This window comes from Lynx canadensis, chromosome A1 (assembly GCF_007474595.2).
Source record: "Lynx canadensis isolate LIC74 chromosome A1, mLynCan4.pri.v2, whole genome shotgun sequence".
Lineage (NCBI taxonomy): Eukaryota > Metazoa > Chordata > Mammalia > Carnivora > Felidae > Lynx > Lynx canadensis.
Window position 1 is genome coordinate 153,118,882 of NC_044303.2, and position 22,687 is coordinate 153,141,568.

The 22,687-nt window shown below is 38.0% G+C and overlaps 1 protein-coding gene across 1 annotated transcript in view; it reads left to right on the plus strand.

Annotated features, from left to right (window-relative positions):
- The first annotated feature begins 102 nt into the window (after positions 1 to 102).
- Positions 103 to 22,687, plus strand: part of POLR3G (RNA polymerase III subunit G) — a 44,354-nt gene continuing 21,769 nt past the window's right edge. The window contains exons 1-5 of the mRNA XM_030324568.2: positions 103 to 231; positions 9,139 to 9,279; positions 11,778 to 11,907; positions 19,290 to 19,346; positions 21,863 to 21,913. Coding sequence (XP_030180428.1) covers positions 9,163 to 9,279; positions 11,778 to 11,907; positions 19,290 to 19,346; positions 21,863 to 21,913 — 355 coding nt within the window. The 5' untranslated portion in view covers positions 103 to 231; positions 9,139 to 9,162. The remainder of the gene's footprint in view (positions 232 to 9,138; positions 9,280 to 11,777; positions 11,908 to 19,289; positions 19,347 to 21,862; positions 21,914 to 22,687) is intronic.

The following is a 22,687-nucleotide window of genomic DNA, read 5'->3' on the forward strand; positions in this document are numbered from 1 at the left end:
GCCTGCCAAGGGCTAAAAAGCTCCTTGCCCGGGGGGCGGGGCCTAGAGCGAGAGTGGGCGGGGCTAACTGTTTGGGATCGGAACAAGGCTCTGAGCCCGCGTGGAGGGCGGAGCGCGCTTCTCTAGAGGTGGAACCGGTATCCCAGCACTCGCGCCTTCTGTGTGCACCCCTTCCTTGCCGGCCGGCACTTTGGGTGCACAGTTTTACCCAAGCCTCGAGACAGTGAGCAGGTAACAGAGGGAGCAATTGAGGGGTTGGGAGGCGATGGAGAGGGTAGAGAGAAGTTAAAGGGGCACATGGAGAAGGTGGGGGAAGTCAGAGGTGGAGATTCAATAAAGCGCTTCAGGATTGAGGGTAGTTGGGAGATAGCTTTACCTTTCCTTCTAATCCCTTCAGAATCTTTGAAAACCGCCCTTTCCCGATCTTAACGAGGCTCCACTTCCTGGACTGTTTGCAGTGAGTTAGAAGAGGATTTATGCTGTAACTGATGGTAGATTTTCAAATCTGGGGACTTCGTGATTGGTTTAGGCACGAGTCATTGCCGCAGACTTGCTGCTAAGGACAGACTATTCAGTATGTTTTCTTAACTCTTGGCACTCTAACCTGTATCGTGGGAAGAAGGGTTGTTAATAACGTCTTAATGCTCTTATAAAAAATGAAATTCTGTATTCCTTCCCCTACCCTCCATTTTTTTTTTTTCGGTTAGTTTGTCAGCTCTTGAAAGAGAGCAAAGAAAGTTGGTAGAAAAGGCTCAACTAAGTAAAGGTGGAGGCAGTCGCACCTTGTGAGAACAGAAAACGTGGATAATATCTGGGTGTGGCCCAGCCAGCCATATAAATCACCCCCACTATGAACACCAGATCCCTGTATCCACCTAGCACCTCCCAGCTATTGAAACATCAAGTTAGGCTTCAAAAATTCCCTTGAGAATTTGATTAATTATAAAGATACCCATGAGCTACCTTTGTAAAAAATAATTATGAAAACCCTTATTGTGGCAGCTACTAATATACCTTCATAGGAGAGATGTACTGTCCTCTCCTACACTCCTAAAAACCTTTGGTGGAGATGTAGCTTTTCTGAATATTTTCCTAATCTTCAGCCACTGTTTGGGGCTATCCTTACATGCAACTCCCTGAGCTAGATGATCTGTGAGAATAGTATTGAGTGGGGAAAAAAAAGAAAAGAAAAAGAAGTCATGATTTGGGTTCTCAAGAATTTGAGGGAAGATGATATTTATGCACAACTATTTGCAATATAAAACAGTATGGTGTATATACCACAGAGGAAGTAAAAACTAGGTGCTATAAGGATACAGATGAAAAGGATTATTGAAGAGTAGCATTTGAGCAGGGCTTAAAAAACCACTGTTTGTTAGGATGCTCTCAGCTGGGAAGTACAGAGCTTTCTGTAGTTTAAACATTTTTCCCATAGGCAGAGGGAAACCACTGCAGGAGAAATGGAGGGATATCCTTACTAGGCCATGAGCTCAGCAATAATTCACCCAGTATTTGTTGGACTTTTGCCAGGCTCTGGTAAGTGATAGAGCATGGAAATGTAAGTCTTCAAGGAGGCCTTCATATTTACAGATCCATCTGCTTGTATCACACTCCCCTGGATGTCCATATTTTCTTAGTTCTCGACATGGTTCTTTCCATTTCCTGTGCTAGACTATGAGCTCCACAAGAGCAGAAACTTTGTTTTGTTCACTGCTATATTCCCAGTGTGCAGAAGATGGTCTGACACAGAGGGTGCTTAATAAATACTTGATGAATAGTTAATTGAAGGGCTTACTGGAGAGACCGACAAGAACTGGCAATCACAACATGATCTTTAAAAGGGTAATAAAAGCACTGTAGTACTTGGGAAACAGACAAGGGAGAGATCTGTCTCCTTGTTGGGTAGAGAAAATGGTCACAGAGAGGTGTCATTTGCACAGCATCTTAAATGGTGCCAGGGGTTGCGTAGTTGGATGCGGGAGGAAGGCATTCCAGGCAGAAGGAACGCTACATGCAAGAGCTGATGTAGCAGAGTAGAGAGTGGCTAGAGTGTGGTGTGTAGGGGGCAAGAGACAGAGAGTTAGACTCAAAGCTTTGTTAGGTAAGGAGAGTGACACATCAAGGTTTATGTTCTAGAGAGATGACTGGAGAGTGGGTTGAAAGTGGGAGGCTGGCAATGGGAATTTATTTGTTCTGTGTTAGAGATCCAGGTTAGAGATGGTAAAGTCCTGAACAAAAGCAGAGGTCAAGGAAGGTGAATATGTAAGAGGATACAGCTAATATTCTTCTCTAAGGGTATCAAGGAAGGTGGAGAGGAGGACAGCATGACTATCAGGTTCTGACTGGGACAATTGAGGTGTCATTTGTCAGGAAAGATGCTGTGACCTGTCTTTTGGTGCCTCCCCCAGCTTCCATGCCTACTTACATCAGATTGTACATTCATTCACGTAGCCACTATGTACAAGGGACAGTGTGAGATGTGGAAGACAATACATTTAGGCCACAATCACAACTCGTAAAATGTTAGCACTAGGAGGAACTTCAGATATTACGTCAGCCTGTGACGTAGTGTTGTCTCTACAGTCAAATAGAATGGACTTTGCGTTTCAGCTCTTGGATGCTTGAACAACACCCATCAAGCCAGCTCAGAACAGTTCTGAACAGGAATTTTCAGGAAGCATTACAAAATGGAAGGATGATGCTTCTGATTTTATACTTTGAAAGTCAGTCAATTTTGCCATTGGTAATTCACTTCCTTGTAAAGATTAATAAAAGTATCTGTGGGATTAAAAAAGTGTTCAACTAGCCTGGGAATGTGTTTCAGGTAGTGTAATGTGGATGAATGGAGAATGGAAAGGTACCTGAGGCTTTAACCCAGTTTTGTCTTTGTTAGAAATTAACTGTGTGCCTTTAGGCAGTCAACTAACCTCTCAGGGCTTCACTTTCCTCTTTTACAAAATGTGAAGTTTAATAGGAAGCAGTGGTTCTTTAAAAATTTTTTTTAACCATATTTATTTTTGAGAGACAGAGCGTGAGCGTGAGGGGCAAAAAGAGAAGGAGTCTCAGAATCAGAAGCAGGCTCCAGGTTCCGAGCTGTTAGCACAGAACCTGACACATGACTTGAACCATAAGACCATGCCTGATCTGAAGTCAGTTGCTTAACATACTGAGCCACCCAGGCAGCCCAGAAAGCAGTGGATCTTAATTTACACTATAAGCTGTAAACTCTGTGAATGATTTGAAAAGTCCTAATGCCTGAATCCCATCTCCAAAGATTCTCATTTTGTTGTTCTGGTATGAAGCCTGAGTTTTGTTTTTACATTCTGATGCTTCTAGTGTACTTCCAGGTCTCCAACTTTATAGTTCGGGAAGTTTAAAAGAAAACAACAATGTTAATAGTAGGCTGACTGAATTGTACTTCTTTGGGTAGATTTTGCTTATGACACCATATGAAAGAAAGGAAGGAAAGAAGAGAGGAAGGAAAAGAAAGAGAAGGAAAGAGAGCTTAACATTAATTGTGGAGCTGTTGCTATATAGAGAGCACTGTGCTAGACAGTGGGGATATAAAATCTCTGTTAATACGGCCAAAGAAATAAATAAAACGTAAGTGAAACTCCTTGCCTTTGGAAAAGGCCCATTTCCCAAAAGGTGCATTGTCTCTATTTCTTCCAAAATTGAAGAGTAGCAATATGTAACACCTCAATTTTTTAAAATACACTTATTTTATTGGAGGATCTTTACAAGAGCAAAGTGGGGTGAAGCAACTGCTGTGGGTTTTGTTAGGTAAGGAGAGTGACACATCAAGGTTTATGTTCTAGAGAGATGACTGGAGAGTGGGTTGAAAGTGGGAGGCTGGCAATGGGAATTTATTTGTTCTGTGTTCGAGATGGTAAAGTCCTGAACAAAAGCAGAGGTCAAGGAAGGTGAACATGTAGATACAGCTAATATTCTTCTATAAAGGTATCAAGGAGACTGGACTTAGACTGGATCTTTAGGTGAAAGGGGCTACTGTTTTTTTTTTGTTTTTTTTTTTTTTTTTTATATATATGAAATTTATTGACAAATTGGTTTCCATACAACACCCAGTGCTCATCCCAAAAGGTGCCCTCCTCAATACCCATCTCCCACCCCCCCATCAACCCTCAGTTTGTTCTCAGTTTTTAACAGTCTCTTATGCTTTGGCTCTCTCCCACTCTAACCTCTTTTTTTTTTTTTTCCTTCCCCTCCCCCATGGGTTCCTGTTAAGTTTCTCAGGATCCACATAAGAGTGAAACCATATGGTATCTGTCTTTCTCTGTATGGCTTATTTCACTTAGCATTACACTCTCCAGTTCCATCCACGTTGCTACAAAAGGCCATATTTCATTTTTTCTCATTGCCACATAGTATTCCATTGTGTATATATACCACAATTTCTTTATCCATTCATCAGTTGATGGACATTTAGGCTCTTTCCATAATTTGGCTATTGTTGAGAGTGCTGCTATGAACATTGGGGTACAAGTGCCCCTATGCATCAGTACTCCTGTATCCCTTGGATAAATTCCTAGCAGTGCTATTGCTGGGTCGTAGGGTAGGTCTATTTTTAATTTTCTGAGGAACCTCCACACTGCTTTCCAGAGCGGCTGCACCATTTTGCATTCCCACCAACAGTGCAAGAGGGTTCGAAAGGGGCTACTGTTAAGCAGGGAGGAAAATGGGGTAGATTGTAGTGGAGAGAATGGTAAACAAGACATGATGATACAAGAAGTCAGGAGTGCAGGCATCTTAAAAGGGCCCTGAATACTTGGGTAGGAAGTTTGGATTTAATCCTGTAGCCAAGAGGGAAGATGAGAAGACCGACATGATCAGAACTATGCCTTAGGATGAATAATGTGGAAGAATAAATTAAAACAAATAGGAAGAACAAGGGATACCACAAAACTTGCAGTCACTCAAAAGTGATGTAGAAAGAGGTTAAACTGGATTATGGTAGAGGAAATGGAAATGAAGGGACATTTTGAAGGAAGAATTAGGTGATTGATTCGATAGGAGGGGTAGAACAGAGTGAGGAATCAATATTGATGCGCTCCAAGTCATCAAGTGTTGGTGACTGGGAAAATAACATTCTGTGGATAGAAGCAGGGACATAATACCTAAAAGGCAAGCCAGTTGGTGCAGGGGGAAGATGACCTCAGTATTTTAAGTTTAAAGTGCTTTCCAAATATTCTTTTGATAGTGGGAACATGGGCTGAAACTCAAGACAAAGGTCAGTGTTGGAGATAATAGTATGGGAGAGGTCATCAAACCCTGCGTGCGGGTGTGTTTTCTGAAGACCAAAAAAAAAAAAAAGCAGAAGACCAAAGATTGAACCTTAAGGAAATCCATATTTAGGAGGTTTAAGAAGAGAAGTAGCCAATAACAACAAAAAAAACCCCAGAGTTTTAATAAACCCTAGGAAGCAGAGAATTTCAAAAGGGAGGAGGCCATAGCAAGTCATGTGCTTTGGAAGTCCAAGACATGAATGAGGACAAAATGCCAGTGGATTTTGCTCTTGGGAGCCATTGGGACCTTTGCATTTCAACATTTTTGTGAAACCAGTTCCCATCACAAGTGAGGTAAAAAGCCAAACCCTTTACCTCAACTTACACAGGGCTCCGCAAAATCCGGCCCTGACCTGCCTCTTCTTGTTCCTTACTCCTCGCCAGGGACATGGCCTTCTCATTCCTCACACACTCCCAGCATTTGGCTTCTTTCTCTGCACTTGTTCCTCCTTCTCTGTGCAGCCGTGTCTACCTCATCCCTTCATCTTGTGGCTTACAGGCCTTCTCCGGCATGGTGCTCAGATTTATCCTCCACAGAAAGACCTTCCTTGTGTGAAAAGCTAACATACCCCTTTATTATTCTCTGTCCCCTTGCCATCATTTATTTTTTTTCAAGAGCTGTGTTGATGAGTTTCTAGGGCTGCTATAACATTTTACCACAAATTGGGCGACTTCAAATAGCCGGTATTTATTCTCTCTCAGTTCTGGTGGCCCAAAGTCTGAAAACAAGGTGAAATCAAGGTGTGGGCAGGGTTCATTCTTTCCAGAAGCTCTGAGGGAGAATTTGTTCCAGGCCTCTCCTAGCTTGCAGTGCTTCCTGGCACTCTTTGGTATTCTTGGCTTGCAACTGCAGCATCCCAGTCTCTGCCTCCCATCTTCACATGGTGTTTTCCCTCTGTGTGTGTTTCTCTCTGTCCACATTTCCCTCTTGGAAAGACACCCATCATCGGAAGAGGGCTCACCCTGATTCTCTATGACCTCATCTTAATTTGATTACGTCTGCAGCAAAGATTTTATTTCCAAATAAGGAAGGTCATCACATTCACAGGTACGGGGTGGGTAGGAGGGAGACACAATTCAACCCACAGCAAGAATACATACTATTATGTTACACATTTATTTGTTTACATGTTTGTGTTCTTTCAGCCACTGAAATACTTGCCCTTAGTACAGGGACATGGTTTTATTCATGGGTTCTGCCATAGTGCCTGGAATACTCAATATTGGTCGAATGAATGACTCAATGAAATTGGCCTATATGAAGTAGAGGAAGATTGGGATAATAAGGAAATGGGGAAACCTGCTTATAAAAAACCTTTCATTCAAGCAGTTTGGGAGGGTGAAAGAAGAACATGGCAGTGGTTGACTCAGAGGATACCAGAGATTGATGCTTAGGCCTCACTTGTGAGCCATTTTCCCTATGAGACAGTTACTGGAGTCCAAGAAGTACCTCTCAGCTCTCCAAGAGAAGAAAATGAATTTGGCAGCTTCTGTAGGTACACAACTGACTCATAATAGCCAAACTAAAAAGAGATGGATTTGTAGGCCAGAAGGCCATGTCATCATTGAGGGTGTCTCAAGAGCTAGGATTGATTTTTCTGCCAAGGGCAATCCATTCACTAATGATACCAGTTTATACACCCAAAGGTACTTGATAAATAGGGAAGTTTAGAGGCTCCAGCGTCTGGTATTTCTCAAGGGATTTTCCATCAAACAATGGTAGCTGACATACTCTCTTTTTAGGGTGAGTTTTCCCAGCTGTTTCTCAGAGCCCACCTCCAAAGATTCTGGTGTACGTTTGAATACTTGAAGATTGCATGGGTTTCGATATGTATATTTAACAAGTTCTCTGGCCAGTTCTCATGATCAGGCAAGTTTGGAAAATGCTGCCTGGGATTGTTCATCTTTACTGGTGGGCAAATCCCAGACTGGAATTAAGCCCAGTGGTCTTGACTATGCCTACAGGGCTCTCACAATTCATTTCTTAGAGTGAGTGTGTCTTTTTGCTCAGCAGTTTTCATACTTGGAAGACCTGCTTTCTGCAGGCTCAGCATATGCTTGAGTGACTCAGCAATGAAACATGGCCATTTAGATATCCTCCTCTCTTTTAGTGTGGACACATGGAATGAGCTTCGGTATTAGAATAGGTACCTTTCCTCTACAACTTGTGCTTCATTGTAGCTAAATAGTGAATGAGGAAATTGATTCATGATAGAATTCCAATTAGTAGATACAGAAAGAATAAAATTACAGCCCATAATGGAATAACGAATCTAGGCTACGATCATCAATGGCTGCTGACATCATTAGGTGGAAAGTGATGGGGAACTGTATGCTAGATGAAACAGACTGCTAGCCCCTGAACCCACTGACCAGAGAACATCAGTGAGAGAGAGAAAGGGAGAGAAAGAGAGATTGGTTTTGTTTGCATCCTGATGTGATGCAATAGGAGGAACAGAGCAACTCTTTTAAGTGTCCTTGTAAAAAATTAAACTCAAATTTGAGTAAGCCTCTAGTTCACCTATTTAGAAAATAGAAAATACAGCGAAGAGGAATGTGTTATACTGCATTTCATGTATTCAGTTCCTCAAATTCAGAAATGGGAGAATGTTACAACCTTGCTACTTTCAAACAGTGGCCCGCATACCAGTAGCATGGATAATCCCAGAGAGCTTGTTAGAAATGCAGGTTCTCAGCCAGTTGAATCAGAATCTGCATTTTAACAAGATTCCTAGGTAATTCTCGTGTGCCTTAAATTTGGAGAAGCATTGTATAGGAAATGACCTCAGTTTTTCAAAAAATAACGGTAAGGAAAGAAAGGAAGGGGAACTGTTAAGTCGGTAGGAGAGGATATATTGCTGTTTTCTTGGACTTGCAGGATTGATACACAGTATTATCAGTGGGAAAAGAGACTTAGAAGATGTGTGTCATAATCACCACGACAGTCAACTGCACTCTTGTAGTGACAGAGCCTTGGTATAGGGATCCCTGTTAATATACTGCCGGCTCAGTTCTCACACTGTAGAGATCAATCCTGTTTCAGACAATTCACAAGTTCAGTAGAGAACTTGAGTATGTGACATCTCTACTGTGGCCAAAGTTGAAAGAGTACAGGTTTATCTTACCTTTAATTTAACTATTGCAGATGGTTTTTTTATCATTTAAAAATCTAAAGTGCTGGGGCGCCTGGGTGGCGCAGTCGGTTGGGCGTCCGACTTCAGCCAGGTCACGATCTCGCGGTCCGTGAGTTCGAGCCCCGCGTCAGGCTCTGGGCTGATGGCTCAGAGCCTGGAGCCTGTTTCCGATTCTGTGTCTCCCTCTCTCTCTGCCCCTCCCCCGTTCATGCTCTGTCTCTCTCTGTCCCAAAAAAATAAATAAACGTCGAAAAAAAAAATTTAAAATAAAAATCTAAAGTGTATATGACTCGTGGTAGTCTTCAAGCTGAATGAAAAAGCTAGGTGGTCTGTCTTCATCAGCCAGACCTTTCCTTGTCCACACTTCTTACATATGTCTGAAATCTTGATGCCAAATCACAGAGGGGTGGAGAGAATTGCATCAACTGACTGTGTGCAGTGGTCTGGGCAGCATCTCAAAGGGGACCCAAGGTCAGCTGTTCACCCAGGGCCTGGTGAGGTAATTGAAGCCATCATCATGTCACCTGCCAGACCTGAGTAGATGTGAGGAGTTCAGAAATCAGTTTAGCGTATGTTTATTATTTCTTTACAAGTTTTGCTTTCCAGAAGTATTTTCCATTAGCCACGCTACTTAAGGGACAGAGTTTTATATTCTGTTTTAAAATGTTGATTTCCTTTTTTTTCTATGTGATGTCTTTCAGAATTTGCTGGTATAACTAGTTCTAATGGCTGGGAACAAAGGACGCGGACGTGCAGCTTACACCTTTAATATTGAGGCAGTTGGATTTGGCAGAGGTGAAAAGCTACCCGATGTAGTCCTGAAACCACCCCCACTATTTCCTGTAAGTACATTAACAGCAGATTTCTCACGGCTGGTTTTTTCATCTTTCAAAGAAAATTAAAATTCTGCACAGGACTGAATATATAACATCCTTATAATATCTTAAGTGTAAGAAAGTAAAAGAGAGTGTGCTTCACGGCCACTGTTCTTCCCTGAACCTCTTCTAATTTTTACACTGCCTTCTAAAAACAAAAAAAACTTTATACAACTTGCCGTGAATACATTCAGTACAATATGAACTAAGAAAGAATTTTTTCATTTCCTATTTCTTCTGTTGCTATTTTTGATGTATTCCAATACCAAAATAATATTTTGTTTTTTAAATTTTTTTAATGTTTGTTTATTTATTTATTTTGGCAGAGAGAGAGAATGCAGGCAAGCAGGGGTGGGGCAGAGAGAGAGGGAGAGTGGGAGAGAATCCCAAGCAGACTCTGGCTATTAGCAGAGTGTGATGTGGGGCTCGATTGCACGAGCTGTGAGATCATGTCTCCCAGCCCCTCAAAATAATATTTTTAAAAGGTTAGGTTTTACAGTGCTCCCTAGTGGCCCTCAGTCTACTAGACTTTCACTTAATGATTTTCTTCTCATCTTGTATCTACACAATTTGATTTTGCTCCCTAGTGTACCGTTTTGCCTTTGATTCCCCAGTCGGCTGTTTCTGGTTTTTGCTTATTTCTCTATTTTGTTAAAGTCAGTTTGAGTTTTGTTGCTGTTTCTCAAAATCTAGTTGTTCCTGCTACATTTAGTGTTGCTTTTAAATCTAATGAGTATGCTGTAAACCTAATTGGCATAATGTTTAATTTAATGCTTTCACTTTACATTTAGTTTGAAACCTGAGCTTACATTTCCAGATGTGTATGTGCTGCAATATAAAAAATGAAAAACTCATAAATGACCAGATACCCTTCGATCCAGCAGTTTCTCCCCTATTTCAGAAGGGAAAAGTCTTTTGTCAAATGATTTGTGTAGGTAGAAGACGCTGGACAAATGTATCTAGGGATCTAGATGTCTTACACAGGGAGTCTCTACTTTTTGCTCTTGACATTTTGCCTTTCTGATATTTAGTATAGCCTGAAACAATGACAGATACCTCATGTTTGTGCATTATGTGAATCATTTTATACATTGATTTCCTTGAAAACAACTCTTCTCCATGTGTGAGGTTACTTCTAAACACTGGAAATATTAGTACATACTGTGTTGTTGTATAGTTGGAATAAAATTGAAATTCCTTGCTGCTGGCAAACTGGCTGTGTTTGATATGGCCTTGCTGGTGTCTCTCTGACTCTTGCTACCACTGTCCTTCTCGCTCCTTAGCCATCATGGCCTTCTTGTTCTCTCAGGCCTTTTCCTCTGCCAGTTTCCGTGGCTGGAGCCATCTATTCCCAAGTCTTTGCATGAGGACTTCCTAATTTTATCCGGAGCAGTACTCAGATGTGATTTCCTGAGAGGTCCTGTGTGCTTACCCTGTCTAGACCAACTACCTCCAACCTCCGTGTATTCTGTCAGTCACACTTTGTTCTACCCAGCCTCACTTTTTTTATGCCAGTTATCGCTACCTCAAATTGCGTATTTCCTCATTGTTTACTTATTTCTTGTATTTTTCTCTTCTAGTATGTAAGTTCCCTAAGGGCAAGAAATTTGACCCGTTCATCATGGTATCTCTTGTTGTCTAGCCATGTCTAGCTTATAGTAAGCACCCAATAAATAGCTGTAGAATGAATGAATAAACTCAGAGTGAAATTTTGAAAATGTACCCTGTACGTAGTTCTGATACCAGAAGTATCTTTTTCTTTTAGAAATGTCTTTTACTACATACCCTGAGACCCCACTTTTTAATAAATATATGTATTTCATGAATATATATATACATATGTGTGTAATTTTGTAAAATTGAAGATGTAGATTCAAACTCCCGCTTTGTCATTTACATGGTTTATGAGCTTATAGATTGTTCACGTCTCAGTTTATTTACTGTAAAAGGGGAAGTACTGATGATACTTTAAGTGGGATCGTGGATGTTGAGTGATGAGGACATCCTGGTCAGAGTAACCACTTGTACATGATAACTGCTACTTTTAATCTTTTTTTTTTTTTTTTTTTTTTTTTTTTTTTAATGCTACTTCTCCCACCAATACCACCACTACTAATTGAGGTTACTAGGGGACTAAAGCAGTTACTCTCATTTGGGTGCCTTGACTTCTAAAACATGTAATCACAGTCAACAGACTATATAACAAAATACTTGTTGGTGTGGTCAGTAGGAAAATTAAGAATCTTTCCTACTGTCTAAAATGAGAGCAAAGTAGGAAATAGGCTAAAAAGTTAAATAGATTACAAAAGCTCAACGTCTTTTCAGTTGATTGTAAAACTTAGTACCTGGGAAATGTAGTTTTTCAATAAAAATGAAATTTTCCAGATTATAGACAAAAAGGATGTTAAGAAACTTATTTTATTAAAAAGGCACACACACATACACACACATTGTCTTTTAAACAGGATACAGATTATAAACCGGTGCCACTGAAAGCAGGAGAGGGCGAAGAATACATGCTGGCATTGAAACAGGAGTTGAGAGAAACTATGAAAAGGATGCCTTATTATTTAGAAACACCTGAAGAAAAACAAGGTGGGTTTGGACCCTTTGGTTATGTGGTTGAATGTGTACAGACGAGACAGTGTTTGTGTATAAGACAGAGAGTAATTTGGTGCTGATTGATTTAGTTACATCAGAAATTATCAACTACCATAAAAGAGCATAGTTTTGTTGATTCAACAGAAAATGTATTTTAAACTTTCTGATATTTTATTTTTAAAATTACCTTTTAATAGAAATTTCATAGGCTTGGTGAAAATTACAAAAAACAGAAACAGTGAAAAGTAAAAATCACCTCTCATGCTTATGGCTAGAGATCTATTAATGTTTTATTATACATTCTAGATTTTTTTCTTCTGCATGTGTATCGTTTTTATAAAATTGGATTCATATTCTTTGCATCTTCCTTTTTTACCCAATAGCATGTTATTAGCATGTTCACATGTCCTCAGTATTCTTGGAAAATTAGATTTTTAATCATTATGTGGTATTCCATGATCTGTATATAACATTATTAATTGTATGTAGTTCTCTGCTGTTAGATTTAAAGTGTTTTCTAGTTTTTTGCTCATATATGTATATAATGCAATGGTTATCCTTACACATACATTTTTTGTATCTAATATTAAATTTAAAATGTATTTAAAATTAAATATGATTATTTAATATTTTGGTGAAAACTTTTAGAAGCCATAAATATATTTTTGACTTATGATTTGTACATAAGAAAACATAAAGGGTGTACTCCTTGGTTATGCCAAGGACAGAGAGGAGAAATTACCATTGGAGAAGGCTTGAAAGTCTCAGAGAGGGAGTGGGAAGTGGTTTTAGAGGAAGAGAACCCATTCCTGAGTAGTTATTTAGCACATTAGATCTGTATTGATTTTCAGTTTCTGCCCTCGAATGTTGAAATTAGAGAGATCAATATCATCCTTGAGTTCCCAAAACAACATCATTAAAGCGTGAGAAATTCATATAGTATCATCTCATTCCATTAGTATTAAAAATGCATTCCATTTTCTCTCTCTCTAAAAGACTTAGAACTGGCTAAGAGTCAAAAAGAAAGTCTTACATAGTAATATTACATGTACTTATAATTATAAGAAGCATTTTAGACAAGTTCATTTATTTTTCAAACGTAGCTGCTTGAAGTTTATATAGTGGTTTAGAAAGGTATATTTTTATCTCAAAAGTGCGGATTTTTTTTACTTTCATGATTATGTTACATGCTTTTATCTATCTGAGTTCAAAAATGAAATTAAAGCTCTAATTGTAAAGATTTTTAAAAAGATTAAATGAACTAATAAACATTCTTATTAGAAAAAATTATAGTGTAGGGTATACTTTAATCTTTTAAAAATTATTGTTTTCTCTAGAGTATGGAACAGACTTAACTAAATGTGGTCATTATTAAAGCATAGGTCTAATTTGCAAGTATATCATATCATTAAAACATATCTGGGAGTCTTTTAAACAGGGAACACAATTTCATTGCTGGTTTCTGGGAGTGGTTGGCTTGTACCTGGATTAAGAGGCTCTTTATCTTTGATGACTACAGGAGGTATTTAAGAATACAAGGAATCGTTTCTGTTTCTTTCTGGAAAAAAACACTTCTATAGGATTTTCCAAATTGATACAAGTATATTCTCCTTCAAAATCTTCATGTTTACCTTTCTTTTCTGATGTAATGTGTTTTAAAAAGGTACAGTTGAAAATGTTTTTAAAATATATACATACATATGCATGAATATAGGTTAATATAATAAATACACATATATACATATATACACACACATAATGTTTATGTACTCTGCACACCATAAATGAGAAAGAATTGGCCAGACTGAACAGCAGTATGCATCTGTCAGAGGGAGCTATATTCTGGATGGTGTTCTATCACTGTACCTTTATCAGCCTTCTCCCATCACTCATCACCTATATGCTTTAAGAAAGAGAGACTTAGGAATTAATGTAAAGAACTAAATGAGGGTAGGAGATCTCCGGGTTTCCTGATAACCTTGTGGCTAGTGGCTCAGGGCATTGAAATCACAAAGAACTGAGGACATAGAATAAAAATATTTCTTATCGTGATGTTTTCACAATTTGTTTATAATGCTTTCAGGTAGAATTATAGAAATGATTGGTATTTTCTTTATAAGGAAAGTTATTATTTTTGTAATAAAAGAAAAACACCAATATTGTTATTTTAATGAATTGTAGCTGCAAGGATATATAGAGAGCGTCTGATCCAATTGTTCCCAGCTCGGGTTCCTGCATTACTGGGGTCCTCTGAGGTAGAAACAGGAGTGACAGTGGCGATCATTCTGTAAGCCATTTTTAGAACTTCAAAAGCTTAATGGAAATCATAACATTAACCTGCAATATGGCCACAAGATCTGCTGTTGAATAAATGGAGTTTGGTTTTTGTTAACTGTCAATGTGCCATCAGGGTCCATGAGACCCCTATTTTGATTTTTGATTTTCTTGTAATGTTTGTTTATTTATTTTGAGAGAGAGAAAGAAAGTGAGCAAGGGAGAGGCAGAAAGAGAATCCCAAGCAGGCTCTATGCTGCCAGTGCAGAGCCCGATGTGGGGCTCGAACCCATGAACTGCAAGATCATGACCTGAACCAAAATCCAGAGTCAGATGCTTGACCAACTGAGCCACTCAGGCATGCTGGAGTTTATTTTTGAGCAGTGATATTCATAACTTTAATTTTTTTTAAGTTTATTTGTTTATTTTGAAAGAGAGTGAGCAAGAGAGCATGAGCAGGGGTGGGGCAGAGAGAGAGTGAGAAAGAGAGAGAAAGAAAAGAGAGAGAATACCAAGCAGGCTCCATGCTCTGTGTGGAACCCAGCTCAGGGCTCGAACCCACAAACTGTGAGATCATGACCTAAGCTGAAATCAAGAGTCAGTCACTTAACCAACTGATCCACCCAGGCGCCCCCATAACTTTTATTTTTTAATAGAGATCTTCTAAAAAACAAAGAGAATTTATTTAAAAAAAAAAACAAAACTCATTTTATCTGAGCATTACCATATCAGCTCATTGGATCCTTTTATAAATTTAAATATGTTTTGGAATCTTAGTGATTTCACTTTTCCTTCATCTGTAAACATTTTGCTGTTTTATCAGCACAGATACTCTTTCATCATTACTCATCAGTTATCCCCCACTACCCTGGGAAAAAGAGACTAAAACATCAGAAACAAAATGGAAAAATGGTGAAGTTGCACGGAAGGATGGTACAGCATTGAAATAAGTCAGCACGGTCACATTATCCTTCCGTGTTTCTATTGTGTTGCCCAAAGTATTATAGTAATGTTTAAGAAGATATAAAAAGAAAAGAAGTCTAGAGAGACTCTTGTCTTTGTGGTTGTTTTTTGTTTTAGCTTTCATAAAATGCAATTGAGAATTCAGAATTGTTCATTTTCTGCCCATAATGGTGCAGAGAAGAAAATTGACAGGGGAAGATGTGACACAATCACTAGACAAAAAAGATGAATGTAGAGGCAGTAATTCCTTGGGCGCCAACGATGATCATGAAATCGTTGTATAAGTAAAATCTCAAACTGAGTCTTCATCTGACAACATTCTAGATGAATCTTCTCAAACTCAAGTCAGTGGGTAAACAATATATCTCTAAGAATAAAAAGGAAATATGGTATTCTTCTTGAAGAGCACCTCGTTACATACTATTTTGTGATAAGAACCTGGAACATCTAGTCCGTTAAAATGACATGTGATGATATTTTTCTTTTTTTATATTGATGTACCAAAAGTTATTTGGTGTAGTTTGTGACTGGACACATGCTGAAGGCAAAGAAGAAGATGATCGAAAGGCAATAGGTTGTGTAGGAATGAAATGGTTTGTTGGATTGATCATGTTAATTAGTAATTATAAATTTAATAATGAAAATGTTTTACAATTATAGACCAAAGAAGATGGCTGGGCCATTCTCACTTCATTACAAATGTGAGCTATCAAAGCTTTTTAAAGTACTGTATTTTGATGATGAAAGTGTAAGAAGAATTGCACTTCTTACAATTCTGGAACCTATTAGGAATGTATTTCTAATCTAGAATCATTTGGATGGTGCAAATGTGAGAAGAATCAGAAGTAAGAAGTTAGAACTTATTAATAAAATGTATTTAAAATCTGGAATCAGGATATATGAAATGCATATATTCAAAGGTTGTACATGAAAAATGTACATGTGTTCCTAAAATGCACAGTTGATGCACAGTTAACTGCATTCAAAAGACTTGCTGGGGCACCTGAGTGATTCAGTTGGTTGAACATCTGATACTTGATTTTAGCTGAGGTCATGATCCCAGGGTCATAGGATTGAGCCCTGCATCAGGCTTAAGTGTACTTAAGATTCTCTCTCTTGGGGCACACAGGAGGCTCAGTCAGTTAGGCAACCAACTCTTTTTTTTTTTTTTTTTTAAGTAATTCAATTTTTATTTATTTTTTTATGTATTTTTTATTTTTTTTAATATATGAAATTTATTGTCAAATTGGTTTCCATACAAGACCCAGTGCTCATCCCAAAAGATGCCCTCTTCAATACCCATCACCTACCCTCCCCTCCCTCCCACCCCCCATCAACCCTCAGTTTGTTCTCAGTTTTTAAGAGTCTCTTATGCTTTGGCTCTCTCCCACTCTAACCTCTTTTTTTTTTTTTTCCCTTCCCCTCCCCCATGGGTTCCTGTTAAGTTTCTCAGGATCCACATAAGAGTGAAACCATATGGTATCTGTCTTTCTCTGTATGGCTTATTTCACTTAGCATCACACTCTCCAGTTCCATCCACGTTGCTACAAAGGGCCATATTTCATTCTTTCTCATTGCCACATAGTACTCCATTGTGTATATAAACCACAATTTCTTTATCCATTCATCAGTTGATGGCAACCAACTCTTGATTTCAGCTCAGGTCATGATCTCACCATTTGGGAGATCGAGCCCCACATCGGGCTCTGTGCTGACAGCATGGAGCCTGCTTGGGATTTTCTATCTCTCTTCCTCTCTGTCTCTCTGTCTCTGTCTCTCTCTCTGTCTGTCTGTCTCTCTCTCTCTCTCTCTGCCACTCCCCTGCTCACTCTCTCTCTCTCAAAATAAATAAAGTTAAAAGATTCTCCCTCTGCCCTTCTCCCCTGCTCACACACTCTAAGAAAAAAAAAATGGCCTTCAAAACCAGGGAAATAATGGAACATAAATTTGAGTTTACTGTACTTAAATTCTTTTTAAAACTTGTAATAATTTTCTTTCTTTTTAAATAACAGTTTTATTGAGATGAAATTCACATATATAAAAATATACTTTTTAAAGTATACAATTCAGTGTCTTTTAGTGTAGTTACAGAACTGTACAGTCAATAGTACTGTCTAATTTTTAGAACCTTTTTATCATTCTGAAAAGAAACCCTATACCCACTAGTATAGGCTTCTATTCTCTCCTGTCTCTAGCCCATGGCAGCTACTAATCTGCTTTGTAGTGTTTTGTTTGTTCTGGATACTTCATATAAATGGAATCATAAGGACCCCTGGTTGGCTCGGTTGGTGGAGCATGCAACTCTTGATCTTGGGACTATAAATTCAAGCCCCACATTGGGTGTAGAGATTACTTAAAGATAACATCTTTGAAAGAAATGGAATCATAAAATGTGACTTTTGTGACTGCCTTCTTTAACTTAGCATAATGTTTTCATGGTTCACCTGTGGTACTGCAGTCTTCATTCCTTTTTATGGCTGAATAATACTCCATTGGTTGTATATACCACATCTTGTTTACCCAGTCACCAGTTGATTGACATGTGGGTCAGTTCCACTTTGGAGCCATCATGAGTAATGCTGCTTTGAACATTCATGTATTTTCTACTGGGTGGACACATGTTATTTCTACTGGGTGTATATCTAGGATCATAAGATAACTGTATTTAACATTTTGAGGAACTGTCAAACTATTTTCCAAAGTTCTTGCAGTATTTTACGTCACCAGTGTTATATGAGGATTCCAGTTTCTCCACATCCTTACTAGCACTTGTCATTGCCTTTTTGGTTGTAGCCATCCTACTGGGTATTAAGTGCTGTCTCATTGCGGTTTTGATTTGAATTTCCCAAACAACCAATGATGTTGAACATCTTATCATGTGCTTTTTTTCCACGCATATCTTTGCAGAAATGCCAGTTCAAATCCTTTGCCTCTTTTTAACTGGGTTTCAGTAGTTGTTTTTCAATATCGCTCATTCTTCTAGAAGTTTACTACTAAAGGTTAAATTTATCTAAAATATGCAATCTGTTGTGGAGAAAATTTTTAAATGTGAATTCTGGGAATTTGTGCTGACTTCTCTTTACAGGTGAAAAGCTTAAGAGCAAGATTGAAGTCAAAACAGTTAAATACCTAGAAAAGCTTGGTCTCTTGGTCTCTCTGATCTACTATTTATTTTGGTTATCTTTGTCTAACACCATGGTTTTGCTGTTATTTGGGATCATTTTCTTAACATGGAAGAAAAAGTACATACTTGGGCCTTGCTTCTTATGTTTTCATCTTTTGGTTTAACTTCCTTTTTCATGGCTGTACTCCTAAAACCACATTCTATGATGAACCATGGTTTCAAGCTATGGCATGATGCTGTCACTTACGCTGCCAACTATGGTTTCAAGCTATGGCATGATGCCAACTTACACTGCTAGGAAAGGGTTTGGGCCCTCATTGAGGGAGTTTCTTGCAGCATAGTGGGCAAAGCAGAAACAAGAGCCACAGCTATGGCTCTCCCATTTTGGGCAAGCCCAGGAGGTCCCTGCAGAGTTGTCAGCAATTGACATGGAAGGCTTTTGGCTTGCTCAAGTCCAACCCTACCTACTCCTACCCTTTTCCCCATTCTGCTCCTCAATGGATTGTGAAAAGTAGCTCACTGAGAAACCTAACTGTGTATTAATGTATGTATCAAGCACTGGAGGTGAGCAAACAGCTCTCCATCTCCACTTAGGTAGTTAATACATCCCAGTTAAACAAGATTTAAAGACTGGGAGCTGGAGGCCAGTGTCACAAGAAGAAAATAGAAGATGCCAAGTGACTTTCTTTCCTGGTAGTTAAGTGGCCCTCTGACCTGGCTTTGGGCTTTTGTGAATATTTTCAGAAACGAGTCAGGTTGTCTGATTCTAAAAAACATGCTTAGGGTTTCTGCTCGCTCCCAGCCATTCATACCCAGCTGCTTCTTGCCACTTCCTTAAACGTGTGATACTAATTGAACTTTCCAGTAGGTGTTCAGAAACACTTTAGGCACAAATATAGGAAACTGTGTGTGAAATAAAAGATGTTACCTGGTGTTTTCAGTTATTTTAAAGGAATGGCTTAAATGCAGGCTTATTCTGCAGTTTTCTAATGAACACTTTTTCTTTTTTTTCTAGATATTGAAAGATACAGTAAAAGATATATGAAGGTGTACAAAGAGGAGTGGATACCAGGTAATTATAAAACTGAAAATGTTAAAATAATTTTTAAAGTTTATCTCCCTACCCCCTATTTTTTTTAGGGCAAATTTTTTATTTTTACCCTAGGAATTTTCACTGTAGGAAAATAGTTTGGCTCTTTTCCTATAATTAATTACTAATATATATCTTTTGAAAACTAGGATGAAAAGATTTTTATACCTTAACAAGGAAGAGTTGAAATGTTTTTGAAGTTCTTAAAATATTTTTTTATAAAATAGGACTTGCCAAATGCATTTGGGCTTTCCACTTCATTTTCCACAATCACCATTTTAATCTACAGTACCAATTATACTTTCGTGTTTGTGAGTGATTTCAGCTTGAGAGGAGAAAACAAATCCAGGCAGACAGTATTGAAGCCAAGCTCATGGACCTTCCTTTCAAACAGATATAGACTATTTTTATTTGCTAAGAAGCTTTTTCAACAGAACCATATCTAAGAGAGATTTTTTCAACATTCACAGATTTTCCTTGGACACAGGCAAAGTAGAAGAGGCTGGAGAGATTTCATCCAGCTCATTCATTTTACAGACAAAAAAAAAATAAGAGAGATTTTTTCAACATTCACAGATTTTCCTTGGACACAGGCAAAGTAGAAGAGGCTGGAGAGATTTCATCCAGCTCATTCATTTTACAGACAAAAAAGTAATTGCCATAAAAATGAAGTGACTTATCAGGGTGACTGGGACAGTACTTCTAGAACCTGGGCCTTCTCATTTTAACTCACTTCCCTTTGACATCTCTGTCCTTGTTGGTGTGGTAACTGCCTTTAGTAAGAATATAAATGGCATTTACAGAATTGTTGCTTTCACGAGTAATACTGGTCTTTTCAGTGTGCATCATTGTTAAGGTTGGATTCCCCTTGAACACTCTCCTGTCTCCTATATCAGATCTCTCCCATCTTCCACATCATATTCATCTCCTTAAAGGATTCTCTTTACCTACTTTTTCGTGATCACCTATGAGTCATTGATAAAAGCAGAAATATATTCAAAGCAAAATTTATTAATTCAGGTAAAATGAGATATAAATGCTTTCTCCAAAATACCCTGAGGTTGTTGGTTTTTTGTTTGTTTTAGTAGGCAGTATTTTTTAATCCATTTTTATGTTGCTTCATTTTTCTGATTAACTCTATGCTTAAAAATTAAAAGAAAGTGGGGCAGCTAGGGCAGCTAGGTGGCTCTGTTTGTTAAGCACCTGACTTCAGCTCAGGTCATGATCTTGTGGTTCATGAGTTTGAGCCCCGCATCAGGGTCTCTGTTGTCAGTGCAGAGCCCCGACTTCATATCCTCTGTCTCTGTTTCTCTCTGCCCCTGCCCTGTTCGCACTCACACGCACACATGTGCACACCACTCTCTCTCTCTCTCTCTCTCTCTCAAAAATAAACATTTAAAAAAATTAAAAGAAAGTGATAAATTAGAGAAATTCTTTACCTCCTGCAGTCAAAATTATTTATTAGAGTGAATTTACTTTTCCACGGCTGTTTTTATTTTTGATTATAAAGTTTTGGGTTAATTATTAGAATTGCTTAATTTTGCATGTGTTGGGATTGTGGTCATATATTTTAACTTTTGAAAAAAAATTCCTTATTACGTAAGAAACACGTATCAACTATAGAAAACTTACAAAATACAGCATGGTCAAATTATACATAAATAATAAATAAGAAAAGCAGCTGTAATCCTAACACCCATAAAGAATTACTATAATATTTTGTTCCCAACCTAGAGCTTTCTCTGCACAAAAATTAAATATATGAAAATATTTATATGTTAGGTTTATTTTTTACTGGGATTCTATATGTAATGTCTTATTTTATTTTAAGTATTTATTTATTAATTTTGAGACTGGGGATGGGAGAGGGATGGAGAGAATCCCTGGCAGTCTCCATGCTGTCAACGCAGAGTCCGATGTGGGGGCTCAATCTCATGAGATCATGAGATCATGGAGATCATGACCTGAGCCAAAATCAAGAGTCAGAGGCCTAACTAACCAAACCACACAGGTGCCCCTGTACTTACTATCTGAGAAACTTTTTCTTATTCAACAGTATGTCATGATTAACAAAATTTTTCTACATTATTTTTCTTGTTATGAAAATTTCCATATTTAAAATTGATTAGATAAATACTATATAACTATTGACAGAAAGTTGTAGAAATTTTATAGCACTATTTCAAAGTTTTTTTTTTAATGTTTATTTTTTTTTAATACTGTTTATACTCAAAGTGGAGCTTGAACTCATGACCCTGAAATAAAGAGTCTCATGCTCTTCCAAATGAGCCAGCTGGGAGCCACCAAAGTTCTTTTTAATGAACTCTCTTTTTTTCATAGGAGAAAATATATCACTTAGGCTAAATCTGTACAGTCAGATATTAAGAAATTTTATTTTCATTGATTAACCGTCATGTCCCTTTAAATAGTCATATCCAGTGCCACTAATTCCCAGAGGAAACTGCAACTTTTGTATTTTTTTTCTTTTGTACATGCAGATTGGCGAAGACTCCCAAGAGAAATGATGCCAAGGAAAAAGTGCAAAAAAGGTACATTGACTAATGTAATAATCCAGGTAATAAAAGGTTATTGCTCAAATTCTAATTATGGAATGAATTCTCAATCTGAAGTTACACTCAGCATTCTGAATGCTTTTTCTTAAAATATGTTTGACATTTTGATTATCATGTTAAAACTTTCTCTTGTTGGTTTTTTGCTTTGTTTTGATACTTTGTTTAGTTTTTCCGTTCTTTAATTATGGAATTTTGATGTGCTAGAGAAGACTTTTCAAGTATTGTAGACATTTTACTTTTGAAAATTTGAAATTTTGCATATAAATGTATTTGATGGTTATACCATCTATATTCTAAGTTTTTAACTCATATATTTGGAACTGGTAAAATTTGGGAACTGGTAGATTAGAACTTTATGTGGCACACAAAATACCAAAGTGAAAATTTCCAGTGTGGTGTTCTTTCATAATTCCGCTGAGTGAATAGTTGTTGAGAATCTACTATTGCCAGACACTGTGCTAAAAGAAATGAAACAGTGAGCAAAGTGGGAATAGTCCTTGCCTTAATGGGGCTTACAGTCAAATGAAGTAAAAATATTAAATAAAAACACACTGTCCTCAGTGGGAGGTCAGGGAAGTTTCTTCGAAGAAATGTAATTGGAGCCCGGATTGCATGATGAGTAAATTTACTAAGATGGAATTGGCAGAAGAACATCCGAGAAAGACCAGGTTTGTGGGGGGAAATCATGAGTTACAGTTTAGAAGTGGTCTTTAAGTTTCGTTTGAAATATACAAATAGAAATGTTGAGCA